At 37.6% G+C, this 18,262-nt stretch overlaps 6 protein-coding genes across 6 annotated transcripts; 4 read left to right on the top strand and 2 right to left on the bottom strand.

The window, feature by feature from the left end:
- Positions 1–135: 135 nt before the first annotated feature.
- Positions 136–2,945, top strand: PHYBLDRAFT_172362 (hypothetical protein; the record flags this gene model as incomplete). The annotated part of the gene is made up of 2 exons (XM_018436781.1): positions 136–548; positions 2,864–2,945. The coding sequence occupies 2 exons, from the start codon at positions 136–138 to the stop codon at positions 2,943–2,945; spliced, it is 495 nt and encodes a 164-aa protein (XP_018287772.1).
- Positions 2,946–3,386: 441 nt separating this feature from the next.
- On the top strand, positions 3,387–4,141 carry PHYBLDRAFT_172361 (hypothetical protein; the record flags this gene model as incomplete). The annotated part of the gene is made up of 2 exons (XM_018436780.1): positions 3,387–3,550; positions 3,895–4,141. 2 exons carry the CDS (start codon positions 3,387–3,389, stop codon positions 4,139–4,141), a joined length of 411 nt encoding a protein of 136 aa, XP_018287771.1.
- Positions 4,142–4,988: 847 nt separating this feature from the next.
- PHYBLDRAFT_172360 (hypothetical protein) lies at positions 4,989–7,136 on the bottom strand (the record flags this gene model as incomplete). The annotated part of the gene is made up of 8 exons (XM_018436779.1): positions 4,989–5,133; positions 5,360–5,405; positions 5,538–5,742; positions 5,775–5,921; positions 6,079–6,461; positions 6,485–6,531; positions 6,601–6,723; positions 7,015–7,136. The coding sequence occupies 8 exons, from the start codon at positions 7,134–7,136 to the stop codon at positions 4,989–4,991; spliced, it is 1,218 nt and encodes a 405-aa protein (XP_018287770.1).
- Positions 7,137–7,665: 529 nt separating this feature from the next.
- PHYBLDRAFT_116175 (hypothetical protein) lies at positions 7,666–12,236 on the top strand (the record flags this gene model as incomplete). Its single annotated transcript, XM_018428507.1, has 16 exons — positions 7,666–7,938; positions 8,001–8,090; positions 8,160–8,356; positions 8,432–8,730; positions 8,786–8,892; positions 8,963–9,395; positions 9,468–9,588; positions 9,645–10,107; positions 10,170–10,607; positions 10,675–11,040; positions 11,088–11,187; positions 11,240–11,436; positions 11,518–11,654; positions 11,718–11,826; positions 11,888–12,031; positions 12,099–12,236. The coding sequence occupies 16 exons, from the start codon at positions 7,666–7,668 to the stop codon at positions 12,234–12,236; spliced, it is 3,612 nt and encodes a 1,203-aa protein (XP_018287769.1).
- Positions 12,237–12,834: 598 nt separating this feature from the next.
- PHYBLDRAFT_182846 (hypothetical protein) lies at positions 12,835–14,427 on the top strand (the record flags this gene model as incomplete). Its single annotated transcript, XM_018438686.1, has 9 exons — positions 12,835–12,907; positions 13,085–13,150; positions 13,206–13,297; positions 13,372–13,498; positions 13,555–13,709; positions 13,775–13,888; positions 13,941–13,992; positions 14,046–14,121; positions 14,187–14,427. The coding sequence occupies 9 exons, from the start codon at positions 12,835–12,837 to the stop codon at positions 14,350–14,352; spliced, it is 921 nt and encodes a 306-aa protein (XP_018287768.1). The 3' UTR covers positions 14,353–14,427.
- Positions 14,428–17,156: 2,729 nt separating this feature from the next.
- Positions 17,157–18,230, bottom strand: PHYBLDRAFT_100882 (hypothetical protein; the record flags this gene model as incomplete). The annotated part of the gene is made up of 5 exons (XM_018427611.1): positions 17,157–17,273; positions 17,354–17,695; positions 17,752–17,890; positions 17,940–18,033; positions 18,131–18,230. Coding segments are annotated over 5 exons (792 nt in total), but the record flags the coding sequence as incomplete, so codon positions are not given.
- Positions 18,231–18,262: the final 32 nt, after the last annotated feature.

Raw genomic sequence — 18,262 nt, 5'->3', positions numbered from 1 at the left:
AAACTGGAAAACTGGAAAACAGTGTAAATTGGACGAAAGTGTCCCCTTAATTTGGCAGACAAATAAAAATTTCGTCCCTATTTTTGCTGTTCCAGATTTGTGTGGTGAGCAACTGGACACGTCCGCTTGCTAGCCATGTCCCACTGCTATCACATGGTCCAAGGCCCCATCAACAAGTTGGTGTACGTAGAAACCGACCCTGAGCTGTTCTTGTCCCATCTCTGCTCCATTGCTGCTGGACTAGTCCAATTCGATTCACAAGGCATGGCCATGGTTAAGGTTGCCAAACTGGGTACTTCAGAGGTCCAAGTTCAATCTGGTTGCCAGTTAGGCACTTCAGAGGATATGGAAAGTATTAATTCGACCTCTACTATAAAGGACAGTTCTAACACTTCTTCTCTGCCCACTCTTAGCCCTGTTCTGTTTACCATTACCAATCTTCCTATGGACAAGACCCTGCCTGAAGATCAGAAGACTGGCATTATGAACTTGCTCAACAAGTTTTGCACCATGTTTGTGGCAAAGGCTCACACTGTTACTATCCAAGTGTAACACCATATCAACACAGGCCATCACCCACCAATCTCAGGGCCCCCACACAGGGCATCAGCGGTTGAGAACAACAAGATCGGTGCACTGATTGATGAGATGTTGCGCAATGACATCGTAGCCCCTTCACACTCGCCTTGGAGTCCCCCTGTTGTCATCGTCACAAAGAAGGATGGCTCACCCTGGTTCTGCGTGGACTAAAGGCGCCTCAATGGCATTACTACGCGAGATGTGTACTCCCTATCAAGAATCGATGACACTCTACACTCCTTGGGGAACTTGGCAATGTTCTCGACCTTAGACCTCATGGTCTCATACTGGGAGATCGAACTCAACAAGGAGTCACGGCCATGATCAACTTTTGTCTGCCACAAGGGACTGTTTGAGTTTGTTCGCATGCCATTTGGACTCTTCAATGCTCCAGCAACCATGCAATGCCTGATGAATGCCATCCTTGTGGGCCTGAAGTGGCAGCTGTATCTCATGTAATTGGACGATATCATTGTCTTCTCCCCAACCTTTGCCCAGCACCTGCAAGGCTTGGACACCATGCTCACCAGATTGCAGAAGGCTTTGCTAACTGTCAACCTGCGCAAGTGTTGTTTTGCATGCACTGAGGTCAAGTACCTGGGGTATCTGATTACATCATCTGGCCTGAAAACCGACCCTGATAAAATCAAAGCAGTTGCATCCTTCCCAGTCCCTAGTGACGTCGATTCATTGTGCTCCTTCCTTGGCCTCTGTGGGTACTATCGATCTTTCATACCCCAGTTCTCTCAACTCACTGCACCCCTTAACGCCATGCTTGCCAAAGACGCCACCTGGGTTTGGTCCTCACATCATGCACAAGCCGTAGACCTATTGCGATCAGCCCTGCTCATGGCACCTGTCCTCTGATTCACAGATTTCAGCCAACCCTTCGAGCTACATATAAATGGTGCATGTACAGCAGAGATCAGCGTCATACTTTCCCAATGCAAAGACCCATCCAAACGGCCCCATGCTATCTCATTCGCCTCTTGTTCTCTGAGCCCCGGTGAACGAAACTATGGCATAACAGAGATAAAAGCCCTTGTCATCATGTGGGGGATCAAGAAGTTCGCACATTATCTGATGGGACGCAGTTCACTGTAGTAATAGACCATCAAGTGTTACAATTTCTGCTCAAAACCTCAGATCTGCATGGTTGGCTGGCTCGTTGGGCTCTCCTTTTGCAATCCCACTCATTCAATATCATATATCAATCAGGCAAGGACAACTCAGAACCAGATGCACTCTCCTGATACCCTTCTATCAATGTCATCAGCCTTGATGAGTTGGTTGCAGCACAAGCTACCGACATAGAATGTCAAGCCATACTCAGCAAACCAGTCTTAGCTGACACTTTCACCATTTCTCTCAGTTTGTTGCTTCATGGTTTGCAACCTGTATTGCCCCAGTCTCTCCGCGAGGACGTCTTCACTCTTCTGCACCGGATACTCACAGTTGGACATCTGGGCCTTTCAAAAACTTTACAAAGGTTCCAACGTCTATTCTGGTTCCCAGACCTTCGCAGCTGGGTCACGCAGAAGGTATTGACCTGTGGTGTTTGTCAAGAAACCAAGTCACCTTGCCATACATTGGGTTACACTCAGTCAGTGGCCACTGCACCCATACAGGCCCCTTTTGATGACATCGCAGTAGATGCGTTTGGTCTACTACCACTCAGTATTCAAGAGCACTGATATATTCTGGTAGTTCAATACCTCTTTTCTCGATACGTGGTCATGGCTCCCATTACAAACCTTTGCGTGTCCACCATAGTAGCCGTTCTAGCCCCAAGAGTCTTCTCAGAGCATAGAGTCCCCAGAGTCATACAGTCTGACAATCGTCAATCATTCTCCTCAGGGCTCTTCAAGACACTAGCCGCACAGTTGGATATCCAACAGAGGTTTGTGCCAGCATACCATTCACAATCCAATGGACAAGTCAAAAGGTTCATGTCAACTCTCCACAACATGATTGTAGCCTTCCTGGACCAGGCGTCTGCTCATGCCACTTGGGATCACTACCTGGGACTCTTGCAGCTTGCGTACAATTCCTCTGTACACTCAGCTACGGGCTTCACTCCATTCTCCCTGGTCCATGGGCGTGAACCTCGAACTCCAGTGTTGTGGGGAGAAAATAAAGCAAAATATAATATAGACGAAAGAATTCGTGAGAACTTGTGTAGGTTGTTTATTTCCAAAGAAAAGTAAAGAATGATAAAATTCGATTTTCTTTCTACACGGAACTATCTACTGATATTTATATGTTTTTCTAATTTGTAATTCAGTGTGTGCTTAAGTAATCTTTATCACGATGAGTCATCTTCCAGGAGTATTGTTCTTCTGGAAAGATCCGGAAAGACCAATTGATATGATACTTCTCCAGTCAGATCAGTCCAAGAGTTTTGGTAAAGAAGAGCATTTATGCTATTGGTAATATTTTAGTATTCCGACCCAGATACTTGGGTAATGTTTCATAATATTAGATAGTTGTAGTTGTAGTCTCTCAATTAAGTATTTGTATAATAAAAGAAATATATAGATGAAATATAATGATGCCATATATATAATGTATATGTATTTGTATATCCCATGTCATGGTGATAATAATAAATAATCAATTATGTGTATGATGATCTGTGTATTAGATAATATCATAAAGGGAGATCCGTTTGACTGGAATAGCTGAGGATATTATTTTATCCTTCAGTCTTACTCTCAGATTCAGCAGTAATCAATACTCATTCACAACATCCAGTGTCTCCCAATAGTGAGCCCCTAAGTCAGACAACAGACAGTTATATCATAACCATGCAAGCAACCTTGGCCACAGCCATTGAGATTGTCCGTCTTCAAAATATTCAGACATACATGGTCAATGCCATACAGTTCAATAAGCTCCGTAAGGCCCCAGACATCCATGTTGGACAAGAAGTCCTGGTGTTTACCCAACAGCTCTCTCTGTTATGTATGAGGTAAAAATAAGATATAAAATAAAACAAGTGCAGACGAGAGTATGGTGAGACTTTGTTTTATTAGAAGAAGTGAAAGAATCAGAAAGGAGATGCTGTTCTATTGCTATTAGTATTGTGCGTTTATATAGACATTGTATTTAGCTGAGTGATAATATGATGATATCATGTAATGTCTGTTTCTCTACCATTATCTTCTATGATTTAGTTCTTATTTTTTAGTGTTATTGACTAGAGTCTTAGTATTTGTCTTAGTATGTTCTTTATGTAATTTCCTTGTATAAGGGAAGATATATCTTTTAGTATTGTTACTAGTTGTTGGTAACTCAATATACATATTTATTGAGTGTCTGTACTTTTAATTTAAATCTACAATTATGTTGGATACAACACTCTCGACCTGGCCGGTCTGGAAAACTCTCTTGGGCATGGAAGGGTCCTTATGAAATCGAAGCCATCAGTCATGACCAATACTCTCTAAGACCCTCTCCTACAAGCAATCATCGCGCACTCAATCAAGTCCATGCTCAACGAATTAAGGCGTACCACAGACCAGAAGTCCCTGTCTTGGCCATCAAGAACACCAGCCTCTAAACCCCCTGGATGTTGTGACTGAGAGTCACAGATGCACTACTTGCAGTAGTGAAGGGCTACTGCAAGAAGGTACATACAAGTGTATAAAATACTCTCTCTCTTCATCATTCTGTCTGCATCAATATCTGTAGTCCTTTTATATAAAATAGCTTCATATTCTTGTCAATAAACATCATCTTTCATAAGCTCAACTCTTCTTCCTCTTACTTCTTCTACTCCATTTCCTAAAATGGATATTATCACATCTTAAAGACCACTGTTCATTACATTTCCTTGTTCCATATAAGAAAATTTAGCGCAACCAACTTTATTTCAAAAAATGGCAACTGGTCTTTAAAAAACCAGTGGGTGTGATTTTGGACACAGTTGTCACTCCTATAGCCATAGTGATATTGAATTCGTAATTTCAAGACACATTGTTTTGCTCTGAAGGATTAGAGAAAAGACATCAGATCTCAGACAAGTAGCCTCAATAAATTAGTCTAGTAACAAAAAGGTAGTACCTGATCCTGAAAATATTAGGGTGTTTCAGCAGTTTTAGATGTTTGATTGTTCTGATTTCATGAATTAAATATATAAGCCAATAATAATCAACCTATAAAAAATCAACTGAGTGCCCTAAGTATTACATAAAATTTATATTTTTTTCTTAAAAAAAATAAGCCCGCGATTGCTCCATTTTTCAACTATTCAAACAACTATTCAAACAACTAAAAATTTTGATAGTTGTTTGGAGATAAAATTTATCTATTTTTCAGATTAACGAGAGCCAATGATTTTTCAATATTAAACCCCCGAACCAAAAACAATCAAACAACTAAAACTGCTGAAACACTCTATTGTCTCCCTAAAATTGCTGCTTTTTGCAGGACACACCATTTTGCTCTAAATGATTAGAGAAAAACATGGGCCCAGGAAAGTGGTCACAAGAAATCAGACCAGTTAGATAGAAACGTCGTGTCTCACCAGGAAACGTCGTTCTCATAAGATTGCTTCATAAATATATAAGAACTTTGATTGTTCATTAATTAACTTTATGCTATGTTTAATCGTATTTTTACTACAATTATTCTTACGGTTCATACACCTAATATTTTCTACTCTCTTCTTTTTTTTCTGCTCTTCCTGCTCTTTCTTTTCTTCTTTGCCTTTTTTCGTCTTTTTTTTGTTGTATCTTTTGTCACTATTTATTAAATGATTGACCATTTCAAATCTTACCCTTTGCATTCCTTGATATAAATGAAAGCGACTTTGAGCTGTGGAGCTGTTATTAAAGGTCAGTATGTTCTCGAGGTATAACAGAATGTAACTGACAATGCAAGTAAGAAGAAAGACTTACAGTTTTGGGTGATGCAATATTAAAAAAAAACGGGTTTCATATCTTTCGCAATCTTACTTTTGCTTTTTCTTTGAGTGTATCTTATAGACCCTGAATGCGTATAGGATTCTTTTGTGGAGTATTGTTTAATCTGCTGAGGCGTTATACCATCGTCATAAAAGGCTGTAAATATTTGATTTTTATTGGGATATATTGCACAGGGAGAAGCCTCGCCAAAATCTTCGGCTATCATAATCTTCCCCAGCAGCGTAATAGAGACATTCTGATTTGAATAGTAAGAAAGTTCGTCAGTACTTGGTTGCACATCTTTTTTTTTTGAAAAACAACATCTGCTGTGTGGCCATCCATTTGGATTTCATTTAGGAAAACAAATCTTGTTTTGTTGTCCACATCGTTTATGTCTTCCAAGCTAGTACACAAGTTCGTGTGAAGCAAAAAATCCTACGTATATATTGTATATGTTCAAATGTCTTAGTAGTTTAATCTGGGCCTTTTAAAATCAAAAACCTTGTCAAACATATCGAGCTTAGCTTCGTATATAGACGGGAATTTTTTTCCAGTAAAAGGGGAACTAGCGTTTGGGTTAAGTGTTATGAACCTCCATTTCAGCGATGATACAGGGCATAACGAAAATAGACGAGGTGGTTAACGTTTCTCGTGCTGGTGCTGCTATTGCTGTGGTCGACACCATTGTCTGCTGATAACCGTTAGACCTTTGCTGGGTCTTTCTGACAGTTGTAGATTGTTGGCTAGGATATAAAGGAGAAGCTGACATCTGAAGCTTCTGCTGTTTTTGCTGTCTATTTTGATGCTCATAATTTCTCATAATCCTAGCTAGCATAGAGATGTATGCTCCAAGAGATTCAGACAAGCTTCCAAGCGTTACTGACTTATGAATATTTGTCCTTAACAAATCTTCACATATCTCTGCAGTAACTCCTTTTTTAACAGTATAAGCCTCTGAAATATTATCGGGCCAGACTAATGTCCCAGCGCAGACATACTGATAGCAATATTATTGAACAATTTTTGAAATAAGACTCTTTTCTGGCTACACATATAAGATGTATAGATAAATTGCTTTAAACCGAAGTCCATGCTTATGAAAGATTGTAATTACCTTTTCAAAAAGTTCTTTTCTGCTGCTAAATAGATATGCCGATGATCATCCCTCAAAGCATTCAACAATTGAGGTGGTTTAGGTGGTAGCCATTTCAAAACAAGCAGCCAACACGCAATGACTCTATTTGTTTTCAGTTTCTTTCATGTCATATGTTCCTTCATATCTTGAGGAAAAGCTGTTCGAATAATATAAAATATCATTTGGCAGAGTCTTGGTGTTTTTTAGGGGACTCTTTCAAGACCAACGAGTAATATAATACCAGAAGTCCTGTGTAAAAACTCGTTTATCGGCAATTTCGTTGGCATAGATTATCACGTAATAGCTTATAATGAGCTGTGAACGTATCATTATATTTCGAACATGTTCAGATAATTTTAACGCTTTAGCCATAAGTAATGCCTTGCATTTTACCTAAGAATTGTGTCCAATTTGATTTTTCCTGTAAAAGTTACAGGGCTATCTCCCAAAAGATTCTTTACTTGCTCTTGTTTGGTCAATTTATGGTTCGGACAGATAGTCGATCTTGAGCTCATGTCTCTTTTGGTAATAATTAGAGCATACTGATGTACTCTCGCTTTGATCAGTTGTGTACCTTCTAGCGTTGTCTTTTTGTCTTTTTTCTTGAATGATTTACGTAGTTAGTAATGACCTTGGACAAAATCTATTATTATTATCTTGTAATATTTAATCATATATATCATTTTATATGGTCTCGTGTTTTAGTTCCAACACGTCTATATCTCTTTTAGTGTCAAAACTAATTATTTTCTGCCTGGATTTTATTTTCGCTTCGTCTAAAAAAGGTAAACAGATTGTCTGAAAATTCATTTTGATTCGTCCAGAAAAAAACTAACATCGTCTGAATTCAAAGTAGAAACAGTGTAATTTGGCCAATGATCGTGCTGTGACGCGGTGGTCCGACCGATATCCTCATCCGATCTTCGAAATTTGAAGTCTTTGTTACGCGAGTCCCGAGGATAAAATCATCTTTCTTTTGGATTCAACATTTTGCGACCATGTAAGGCAATCGTAAGATTCAGCTAGAAATATTACTGACAAGCAATGTTTAGGCCGCAAACTCTTGTTCAATCCAAAGCGATTGAGTCGGCATCACTACATGTCCCGCTTCCAAGGCGATGGCATTTGTATGTCTGGCCATTTGCTAGCATGCTTTATCCTGTTTTTCTTTATGTTTACTACTTCAAATATGACATCTACATTGTTTCCGAGGAATGGACTTTTGTAATTCTTGGAAGTATCATTACCCTCCACGCCATGACATTCCTTGTTTGTCAATGGAGTGTTTCCATCAAGGCTCTATTCACATGCGTCCAGGTACTTCAGTCATCATCTATTAAAGGATCAACTCAACTTAACCCGATCATTATGTATCTTAGGAAAACGATGTAAACAAGGCTACTGTTATTAAACTTGTTCCCTTCAGATACCAAGGAATTGGTACTTTGTGTGAGCTACACCATGGAAAGGTTTGTAGATCAAATTAATATATTATAGTTTATTAAACAGAAAAACTATTTTCTGCTTAACATGCATAGCCAAACTCTTTGGGTGGCGGCGAGATTTCTTTTCAATTCCAACAAAAGAAATTCATATGGGATCAAGACAAAAAGACCTTTAGAGAACTTGTTTATCTTTCGGACCTTCACCCCCGTATTGCAACCTATCAAAATCTCAAAGGTCTAGATACTGAAAAAGCCATTGTTCAGGCTACTGACACATATGGTCTCAATAAGTATGTTCGGACGACAATAATCTTGTTCGTTTGTCTGTTTTTGAGATATGACTAATGTGGATATTATATTCTTAGATTCGAAATCCCTATGCCAACCTTCTCTGAACTTTTTAAAGAGCACGCAGTCGCACCTTTCTTTGTTTTCCAGATATTTTGTGTTGGACTCTGGTGCCTAGATGAGTACTGGTACTATTCTCTCTTTACGCTGTTTATGTTGGTTGTGTTTGAGTGCACAGTTGTGTTCCAGCGTATAAAGACCATTGGTGAATTTCGCGGAATGAACCAAAAGCCATTTCCCGTTTATGTGAAGCGCGAAAAGAAGTGGATCCAGATTCAAAGTGATGACTTACTCCCGGGAGATCTTGTATCAATTGGTAAATAAGCCTTTAGTCAGTACTATACGAGCTGTACTAAACTAGTATTGTATAGTGCGAACAAAAGACGACCAGGGTGTTCCATGTGATTTAGTTATTGCTGATGGTTCATGTATCGTTAATGAGGCAATGCTATCTGGAGAATCTACTCCTCTTCTCAAGGTAAGGGATTTGTTAAATGTTTGATAACGTGGATATTTTATTTAAAAAGAATCATCAATTGAAATGATAGGAATCTGTTGCTTTAAGAGATCCCAATGATGAGTTTGACTTGAAAGACTTGGACAAGCTTCATGTGCTTTATGGAGGTACCAAGGTTCTTCAGGTTACTGCACCAGAAAACTCTGCACCCGATCACGGCTGCCTTTGTATTGTTGCCCGTACAGGCTTTGGCACTTCTCAGGGTGATCTTGTCCGTACTATGATATTTTCTACCGAACGTGTGTCTGCCAACAACTTTGAAGCTCTTCTCTTCATCCTTTTTTTGCTTATTTTTGCCATTGCTGCATCCGCCTATGTTTGGACAAAGGGTGTCGAAAACAACAGAAAGAAGTCAAAATTGCTTTTAGATTGCATTCTCATCATTACCTCTGTTGTTCCTCCCGAGCTTCCTATGGAATTGAGTTTGGCTGTCAACAGTAGTCTGGTTGCTTTGTCCAAGTTTGGTTAGTTTCAGAGAAATATGGTCCACCAAGTATCTTTTTTTGTTGCTTTTATTTAATTCTTTATACAACTAGCTATTTTCTGTACTGAGCCTTTCCGTATTCCTTTTGCCGGAAGGGTTGATGTATGCTGCTTTGATAAGACTGGTACCTTGACTGGTGAGGATCTTGTTCTTGAAGGCGTATCATATGCAAGGTAAAGTAACATTACTGAGTGTAAGATCATACAGAAATCTAACCGCACAGTTATAGCCCCAACAAATCTCACACGGACTTGTCGGATGGTATTTCTGTACCTGACACTACCAAATGGACTATGGCTTCCGCTCATGCTCTCGTGTTGCTTGAGGACGGTGTTGTTGGCGATCCAATGGAGAAGGAAACTGTAAAAGCTGTTGACTGGCATCTTGGTAAACATGATGTCTTGACTCCTAAGGAAGTCAGATCTGATAGTCGCGAACGCATCCAAATCCGTCGTCGCTTCCAATTTTCATCTGCACTTAAACGTCAATCCTCTGTATCTACTCTGATTCATCCAAATTTCTCCTCCCCTAAGACCTTTGTTGCCGTCAAGGGTGCCCCGGAAACTCTTAAAGAAATGTACAAGGATGCTCCTAAAGATTATGAAGACACATATCGCCATTTTACTCGTAAGGGTAGCCGTGTTCTTGCTCTTGGATACAAGTTCCTCAACGATAATGTTACTACTGAAAAGGTAAGCATAATATATATATATATATATGTATTCATTTTTAATTTAATGTCTTGATGGTTTAGATCAAGGATCTTACTCGTGAATCTGTTGAAAGTGAGCTTTCCTTTGCTGGGTTCATTGTATTTACTTGTCCTCTCAAGGATGATGCAATTGAGGCTCTCCAGGAACTGAATGAGTCCTCTCACCGCTGCATAATGATCACTGGAGATAATCCATTGACAGCCTGTGCTGTAGCTCGTCAGGTTGGAATTGTTGAGCGCGAGGTTTTGATTGTAGAAAAGGATGAAAAAACGAAAGATAACAACCTGGTCACATTCCACTCCATTGATGACTCTTTCAAAATCGAAATTGATGCCGAAACTCCATTGGACCAGAAGTTGCTTGATGATTATGATGTTTGCTTGACCGGAGCTGCAATGAACCTCTTTATGGATAAACCTAATATGAAGTTACTTTTGGAGCACACTTGGGTATACGCTCGTGTATCTCCTTCCCAAAAGGTAATAACGAGAACGCGAAATTAAATATAGAAAAGTGACCAGACGTTAACCTACTTATATAATTTAGGAATATTTACTGACAGGATTGAAGGACCTCGGATATACCACCTTGATGGCCGGTGATGGAACCAATGATGTTGGTGCCTTGAAGCAGGCTCATATCGGGGTTGCTCTGTTGGATGGTACTCCTGAAGATCTGAAAAAGATTGCCGAACGCCAGCGCATTGAAAGAATGAAGAACATGTATGAGCAACAAAAGCAGCTGTCTGCCCGGTTCAATGCTCCCCCTCCCCCTCCCCCTCCTGCGATTGCCCATCTTTACCCAAATGCACCCAGAAGCCAAGTTGTCACGGAAAATATGACACCTGCTCAAAGACGCCAATTAGAACAAAAGCAAAAGGTAAAAATATACATGAAGTCTCATCAGAGTTTGGTAATTCTAACTTCTGGTTTCTGTAGCTTGAGGGTATGACCAACAAGCTAATGGAAGATATGGACATGGGAGAACCACCGAGTATTAAGTTCGGTGATGCTTCTGTTGCTGCACCCTTTACCTCCAAACTTCGTAATGTTATGGCCAGTAAGTAATATTAAGTATATGTGGTGTAAAAATAACTAATAAATTTTATTAGTTAACAATATTATTCGTCAGGGTCGTTGTACTCTGGTTGCTACGATTCAGATGTACAAGATATTGGCCCTAAACTGCTTGATTTCTGCATACAGCTTGTCTGTATTATACCTTGATGGTATCAAGTTTGGCGATCTTCAGGTTACAATATCTGGCATGTTGATGGCTGTGTGCTTCTTGTGTATCTCGCGTGGAAAGGTAAATGAAAGGGATTTATGTTGCAAATAAAAAAGAAAAACGGAACAATATATTTATTTTTTTACCTGTAAAACTATTTAGCCTCTTCAAAAGTTGTCCAAAGAGCGTCCCCAACCCAACATCTTCAACCCATACATTATTTTGTCCGTTCTCTGTCAGTTTGCTGTTCATATTGCAGCCTTGGTTTATATTAATGCACTTGCAAAAACTTACGAACCGTAAGTACACTGGTTTGGGTTTATCCAGAAAGAAAGAAAAAAGATACTTACTCCTTATTGTAGACCAAAGGAAGTCGATCTTGAAGGCGAATTCGAACCTAGTCTGCTTAACAGTGGTGTTTACCTTATCCAACTGTCCATGCAGGTCTCCACGTTTGCAATCAACTATCAAGTAAGTTATAATATCTACATACACAAGCAAATAGAGGCTTTAATCTAATTCGATTTTGTAGGGACATCCTTTCCGTGAGCGCATTCAAGACAACAAGACTCTTTATTATGGTCTTCTTTCTGTAGGCGGCATTGCTATTGCTGGAGCCACCGAATTCTTCCCTGAGGTCAACGAACAGCTTAAGTTGGTCAAGTTTCCCAGTGCTGTAAGTAATCATTGAATAAAAAGTACATAAATGTGGAACCAACTTACTTACGTTTTAAAATATATAGTTCCGTGATAAGTTGACTATGTGCATGATTCTTGATTTTGGCCTTTCTTACTTAATCGAAATTGTCACCAAGCATTTATTTGCTGACAACCGCGCAAAGGCTATTGCCACACGAGGCAGAAAGGATACTAAAGTATAAATATTAGAAAAAGAAGAATCCTAATGTATAGTTCAATAAAACAAAAAATTGTTTTCAATCATTTATTAAACGAATGAGAATTCTGGAATATAAACTTTCATCTACAAACAACTTTTGCTGTACTTTATATAACCATTGTATCGATTATACCCTCGATAAGCTTTACAAGTCAACTAAAGGGGCTGTTAAGTAGTGATATAAAAGTGATTTAGAATTCTAGTTAATATACTTTTTCTTTTGAATTTATTAATACTGCGTGTTATTGCATGTTACTCCTAGTCATCCAATTAATCAGACAAATCAACAAGTATAGATATATTAATTAATCTTAAATATATATATATAAGTATGAGTTTGATATATACACTCTTTCTGCCCTAAATTCCCAATAAAATATATAATTATGACATCTTGAGTATTAGCAAAATAGCACTAGTAGTAAGACAGTTTATACGTGTATTTGTTTGCAACTGTTTCAAATGCTGCATGAATTTCAGACGCCTGTAGTACAGTGAAGTGGCTTAGCTGTTCGATTTCTTGACTGGATAAGAAAAAAGGGGTTGTTCCATTTTTGACATTTAAAGGTGTGAACATTATAATGCTGGGTGCCAGAAAGATTATTCCCAAGATCCCTGATCTTAAGACATGGATAAAGGAATTTAAACCAAAGAGTCTTGGAAAAGCTATTAGACCCGCATTATGTGATTACTCCATTGCAGGCATGTTTTGTTTCTCTATTTAACTTTATTTTGTATTTTAATTTGTGGAAGTATAAAGTAGTTTAAATATATTACATGGTATCCTTGTACTAAAATTACTACTTTTTTTATATTTTATCGATTCAATAGAAGAAGGCTACAGATCCCTAAGTATATTAACCCCCGAGAAAAAGGTTGCTGTAGATATCTACCCAGGTAAGATATTATTATATATTTGTATATTGTTCCTAAAGAAATATGTGTCGACTAGGAATTGGTGTCTGGTCTGCTGTCCTCGCCAATAATGGTTTTAAAAAAGTGTATTCCCTTGAGCCATTACCAACTTACTTTAAGTATATGGAGGTACATATATCTAGCTCTGACATTTAATATAACCCTGGATAACTCATATGCATATTTTGTATACTATCATTAAGGAACTTGCATCTCAAAGCGATAATTCAATTATTCCAATGAAAATTGATGGCTATGACTGGGAAGCCTATAATACATTAAAGACATCTGAATATCTTGGTGGAATGGAAAATTCGGACTGGTCTAAAAGTGAGATACCATCACATGGAATGAAAATACAGTAAATGGCTAATGAATGTATCTAGTTAACCCAAACATACTTTTTACCGGAATGCTTCCAATGACATCCAAGGGAGAACAATTGATGGCCCAACTTGCTACTTGTATTAATAACAAGATGTCACTGTACACAATGGGACGTATAGAAATGGCTATGTGGATACCCGATACTCTTTACACCGTAAGTATACAAATATGATTTTACGTAGTAAACTTATTTTATTTATATTTGGTTTTGCGCACCAGAAAATCACTTCTGCTCCCGGATCTTCAACACGTTGCAAAATGAGTGTTGTCATAGAAGCATGTGCAGAAATCAAGACTATTTATTCCACTCCAGACACTGCAATTTATCCCAATGTATATTGTCTAAATCATATCACAATTAATTTTACTAACATTCAGCTATTAGAATAAATACCACCTTGTCCATTTTGTACCGTTTGAGAAGTCCAAACTGAATTGTAAGTTAGATACTTTCATTCAACCGGTTATCACTAATATTGTCAATACATAGCTGATTGGGACGTATTTGAGTATGTCTTGAAGCATTTATTTGTTATGCAACGTCAACCATTACAAAAAATGGTCAAGTAAGTTCCTTTGATCACGATGAGGCATATAATTTACCCCCCACATTCTTTTAATGCTTATGTAGGACTCTTGGTCCAGGTGCTGAGATCATCCTTAAACGACTTTCATTTGATCCCTCAATACTAGTTGGCCAAATGACTGCCGAACAGCTTGATCAGGTTGCTGTTAAATTTGATCAATGGCCATTACGCCCGAAAGTTTTGTTTGAAGATGAATCAATGTTCACCTAGAAAGTCTTACTAATTACATATTTTTCTCAACCATATAAGAATTTCATAGAATAAAATTATATAGAATCATTCATCTCATTTTAGGACTTTGTGTATTTAATAGATGGTAGATATTGTCATTAAATGTTCTGAACTCGCCAGAAAAATGGAGACATTTATAAGCTGCTATATTTGACAATCGATATCTGAAACAGGCCCATACACTGTAGAAAAAAATCTACGAGTATTTTTTGATACTCGTAACTTTCTGCCCAAAACTCGTAACTTGAAAAGGTCCGACACGCACTTACTAAGTTTAGTATGTGCTAAGCCTATTTTAGTATTCTGAGGCTAACATTAAAGTATGATTGTTTTGCTTTTAAGCCAGAAGGCCGTTTTAGATGAATATAGTATGGGAAACTGCTTATCAGACTGCAAAACTGGGAAAGGGACAAACATGGTCTACAGATTACTTATATTTTTAATCTGAACTTAAAGAAGCCTTTGCCACCAAAAAGTAATGACTGTGATTACTTTTTAATGCATTGTTGTTTTTTTATTTTGTAAAAGTCTCTTTTAATTCTACTTTTTCACAAGGTTTAAATTATTAAAGGTCTCTAACAAGAACACACTTAACAACTATGAAGAATAGTATTAATAAAATACGAATCAGCAAAGTTGACAAAAGAAAGTAACTTGAGAAGAATTGACAGAAAAATATCTGCATCAAGTACAATTTGGTTGTCAAGATTGCTCGCATGCTCATTAGAGATCTCGGTAGATTTCGAGAATCGCAGGGAATCTGTCTTCTGTTTTTTCAAAAGTAGGAATCAGGCATAACAATGTTAACACAAAGCAGGTTTATACTCTTTGATTAAAAGAATCAATTAAGAAATATACATGCCTTCATCAATATCATAGTACTTAGAAAATAGCTTTTTTTTTTAGATAAAACAATGTAAGAAGTATCACATAAAAATAGATATATGTATATTATTTAATGAATGTATAGCTTAAACTGTTACTAAATATCATAAAAATTAGTACTTCTTCTTCGCATACTTCTTTATGTTTAACTTGAATTTTTTTGGTTTTTATTGATCAAAATAATACAATATAAAATATCATGCATTTGTTGAACCAATCATAAAGAGAATATAAATACCTAAAAAGGTATAGATCTGCCATATTTAGAATATTTTATTGGCTTAGATGCAAAATAATAGAAAATCCCATAAATCGTATTTGACAAAAAGTAAAACTAATAGGCTAAAACAGGCATGCTATTGGCTATAAAAGTTACGAGTTCGTAACTCGTTACGAGGTCGGTATTTTAAAGACTGACTTTTAAATAGCAAAAATTACGAGTACGTAACTCGGTACGAGGTCGGAGGTGTAAATCCTGCCATTTCCTACAGTGATAGTTGCGTTTTTCAGAACCAGGATTTTCAAAATCTGGAAAATATGTCCAACTTTCAAATTTGCGAGTTATGCTATTTTTTCTTATTAAATAAGGCAAAGTTTATAGGGAATACATGTATGTATGCCTTCTCTATATTGTGCATAATTTATAGCTACTGTAAATAGATTTTCATGAAGATACAGCCTATTCATTCAATGTATCATGGAGGAAATATGAACAGAATATGCCAGGAAAACTATGTTAGACATGATTTGTCCTTATTTCTTTTTTTTAGAGCAATAGTTTAGAACTTTTAATGACACTATATAATATAATATTAAAAAATAAATAAAGAAAAATGAGGGTGATGGAAATAAAAATAGTATATCGAGAATAATTAATGGACTTTACAAACTTCTGATTATTACAATGGTTATCTGTATTAAAAACTGCTTATCGTCGTCTAGATTTTGTGTCCTTTGTACCCATAGCAAGTGCATGTCCGGTTTCTTTGATATGTCCAAATAGTTGATTTCTCGTTTCAAAATTTTCACCACACACATTGCAATTGTGCTTATACCATATACATATGAGTTTATATTATTTTTAACGGTACATAAGCACTTACTGTTATAGACGCTTCTTCTTTTAGCTTTTTCTTCTCTTTTCGTCTTTCCCTTTTTGCCTTTGCCGATTCTTTTACTGGAGTTTCTTCTGCATCACTTTCTTCGACTTTGAGATTCACATCAGCCTGATCTTCGGATTTCCCCTCAGGTGATGATGGTGTATTTACACCTATTGTCTCTGCTTTTAATGCTGCTGCTGCTGCTGCCTTTTCTTTTTTAGTCTTTGGTTTGGGCAAGATGTCTTTCTCTAATTACAGTAGTTTAGTTCACATAATAGCTTTAGCTAAAATATACCCTTCGTTGTACCTACCCTCTTGTCCCTTTCCTTTCCTTCGTCGCCGATACTGGTCTAATTCAAGTGCAGCAGCCAATGCACTAACCTCTTCTACTTCTTCATGTAATTTCTCTTCATCTGCAAATCCCCACCGAGGTCCACCCTTCTTCTTTTTCTTTTTGTTCTTTTTTATCTGGCTATTTAATTGCTCGTCTTCAGATCCCAAATTGTCGCTGTTTTGTGCTGTATTGTTTGTACTGACTTCTTCTTTCTTTCCAAACTCAAAATCTTCCTCATCTGCCATCATCTCCTCTTTTAAGGCTTGTGCTAACTTGACATGCTTACGACTACTCTCATGACTAGTGTATTGCTGTTCGCTTTTATAAAACTTATCGCACACCACGCAATAAAATTCACTTTCTTCAACTTCTTCGTCCTCCTCTGATGACAGCTCATCGAGCTGATCATTCACCTTGGCCCAATCTTGTTCTTTATATGCAGCTACCTGTGCCATCAATTCTTGCTTTTCTCGTTGAACTCGGGCCTTTTGCTCAGCAGCTGCAGCATCTTTGCGTCGTTGCTCTTCTTCCTGGAATGCTTTGAGGCGCGGGTCGCGCTTTCTCATAAATGTAGCGAGATTCTATGAACCCATTTTTTTTCGTTTGTTCTTATTAAGTTAAAAGAAAAAAGTTTTTTTAACGAAAGTAAATGATGACTTACTCTAACAGTATCATTATATTCTTTGCGAGCTGTGTCGCGGGCTTTCTTATTCTCTTTTTCCATTGCTCTGCGTACTATACGGTTAGGAGCTTCCGAAAGTCTCCACTTGTCCATCCATTGAAATGATTTTACAGAGGTGAAATTTCCCCAGGCGCTGTAGAAATCGCGTACGTAAGAGCCGTAACCCATGTATCCGTCGCTGTCGGCAAAAGGTGTCTTTGAATTTCCAAAAGAGGGATAATGTGTGAAAGAAATATCGTCTTCATCAGGAGTGTCCCTGTGAGCTTCTTCTTCTTCATTCATTAATTTTTGGAATAATTTGCGATAGACAGTATAGAAACCCTATAGACAGCTAATTAGATTTAGGATTTAATTAACTAAAATTATGCATAACTTACAGTATCTGAATCATTGAAACCCTTGAATTGGGATATACTAAAGTAACTCATCAAATCTTCTGTGGTCGTGCCCGCACTACTATCACGAGATGCTTTGTGATCATCACCGCGTAAAATTGCATCTCTGTGGCCATCGTACCTAATGTTCTGTTAGATTTTTGTACCTATATAGATATGATTATTTATACCATGATCTTTCTTGAGCATCTGATAACACCTCATAAGCTTCTCTAATAAGAGCAAATCGTTCTGTTGCCTCCGAAACTCTGTCGTGATTTTTGTCTACATGAGGCGCAGTAACGTTAAGCAGGAATCTGTCAAAGTATTGTCCTGATCGTTTATTTCTTTCCAATGTAGAAACAAGTAAATAATTAATTACCAGGATGCCAAATGAGAGCCTGTCTTCTATACGCTTTTTTAAGTTCGTCATCGGTCGCTTTTCTTTCTACACCCAGCAGATCATAATAACACACCCGCATAGTAATATTTTTTTATAAAATAAAACAAAGAA

This window comes from Phycomyces blakesleeanus, assembly GCF_001638985.1.
Source record: "Phycomyces blakesleeanus NRRL 1555(-) unplaced genomic scaffold PHYBLscaffold_21, whole genome shotgun sequence".
NCBI lineage: Eukaryota > Fungi > Mucoromycota > Mucoromycetes > Mucorales > Phycomycetaceae > Phycomyces > Phycomyces blakesleeanus.
This window is presented reverse-complemented; position numbering and strand designations above follow the sequence as displayed.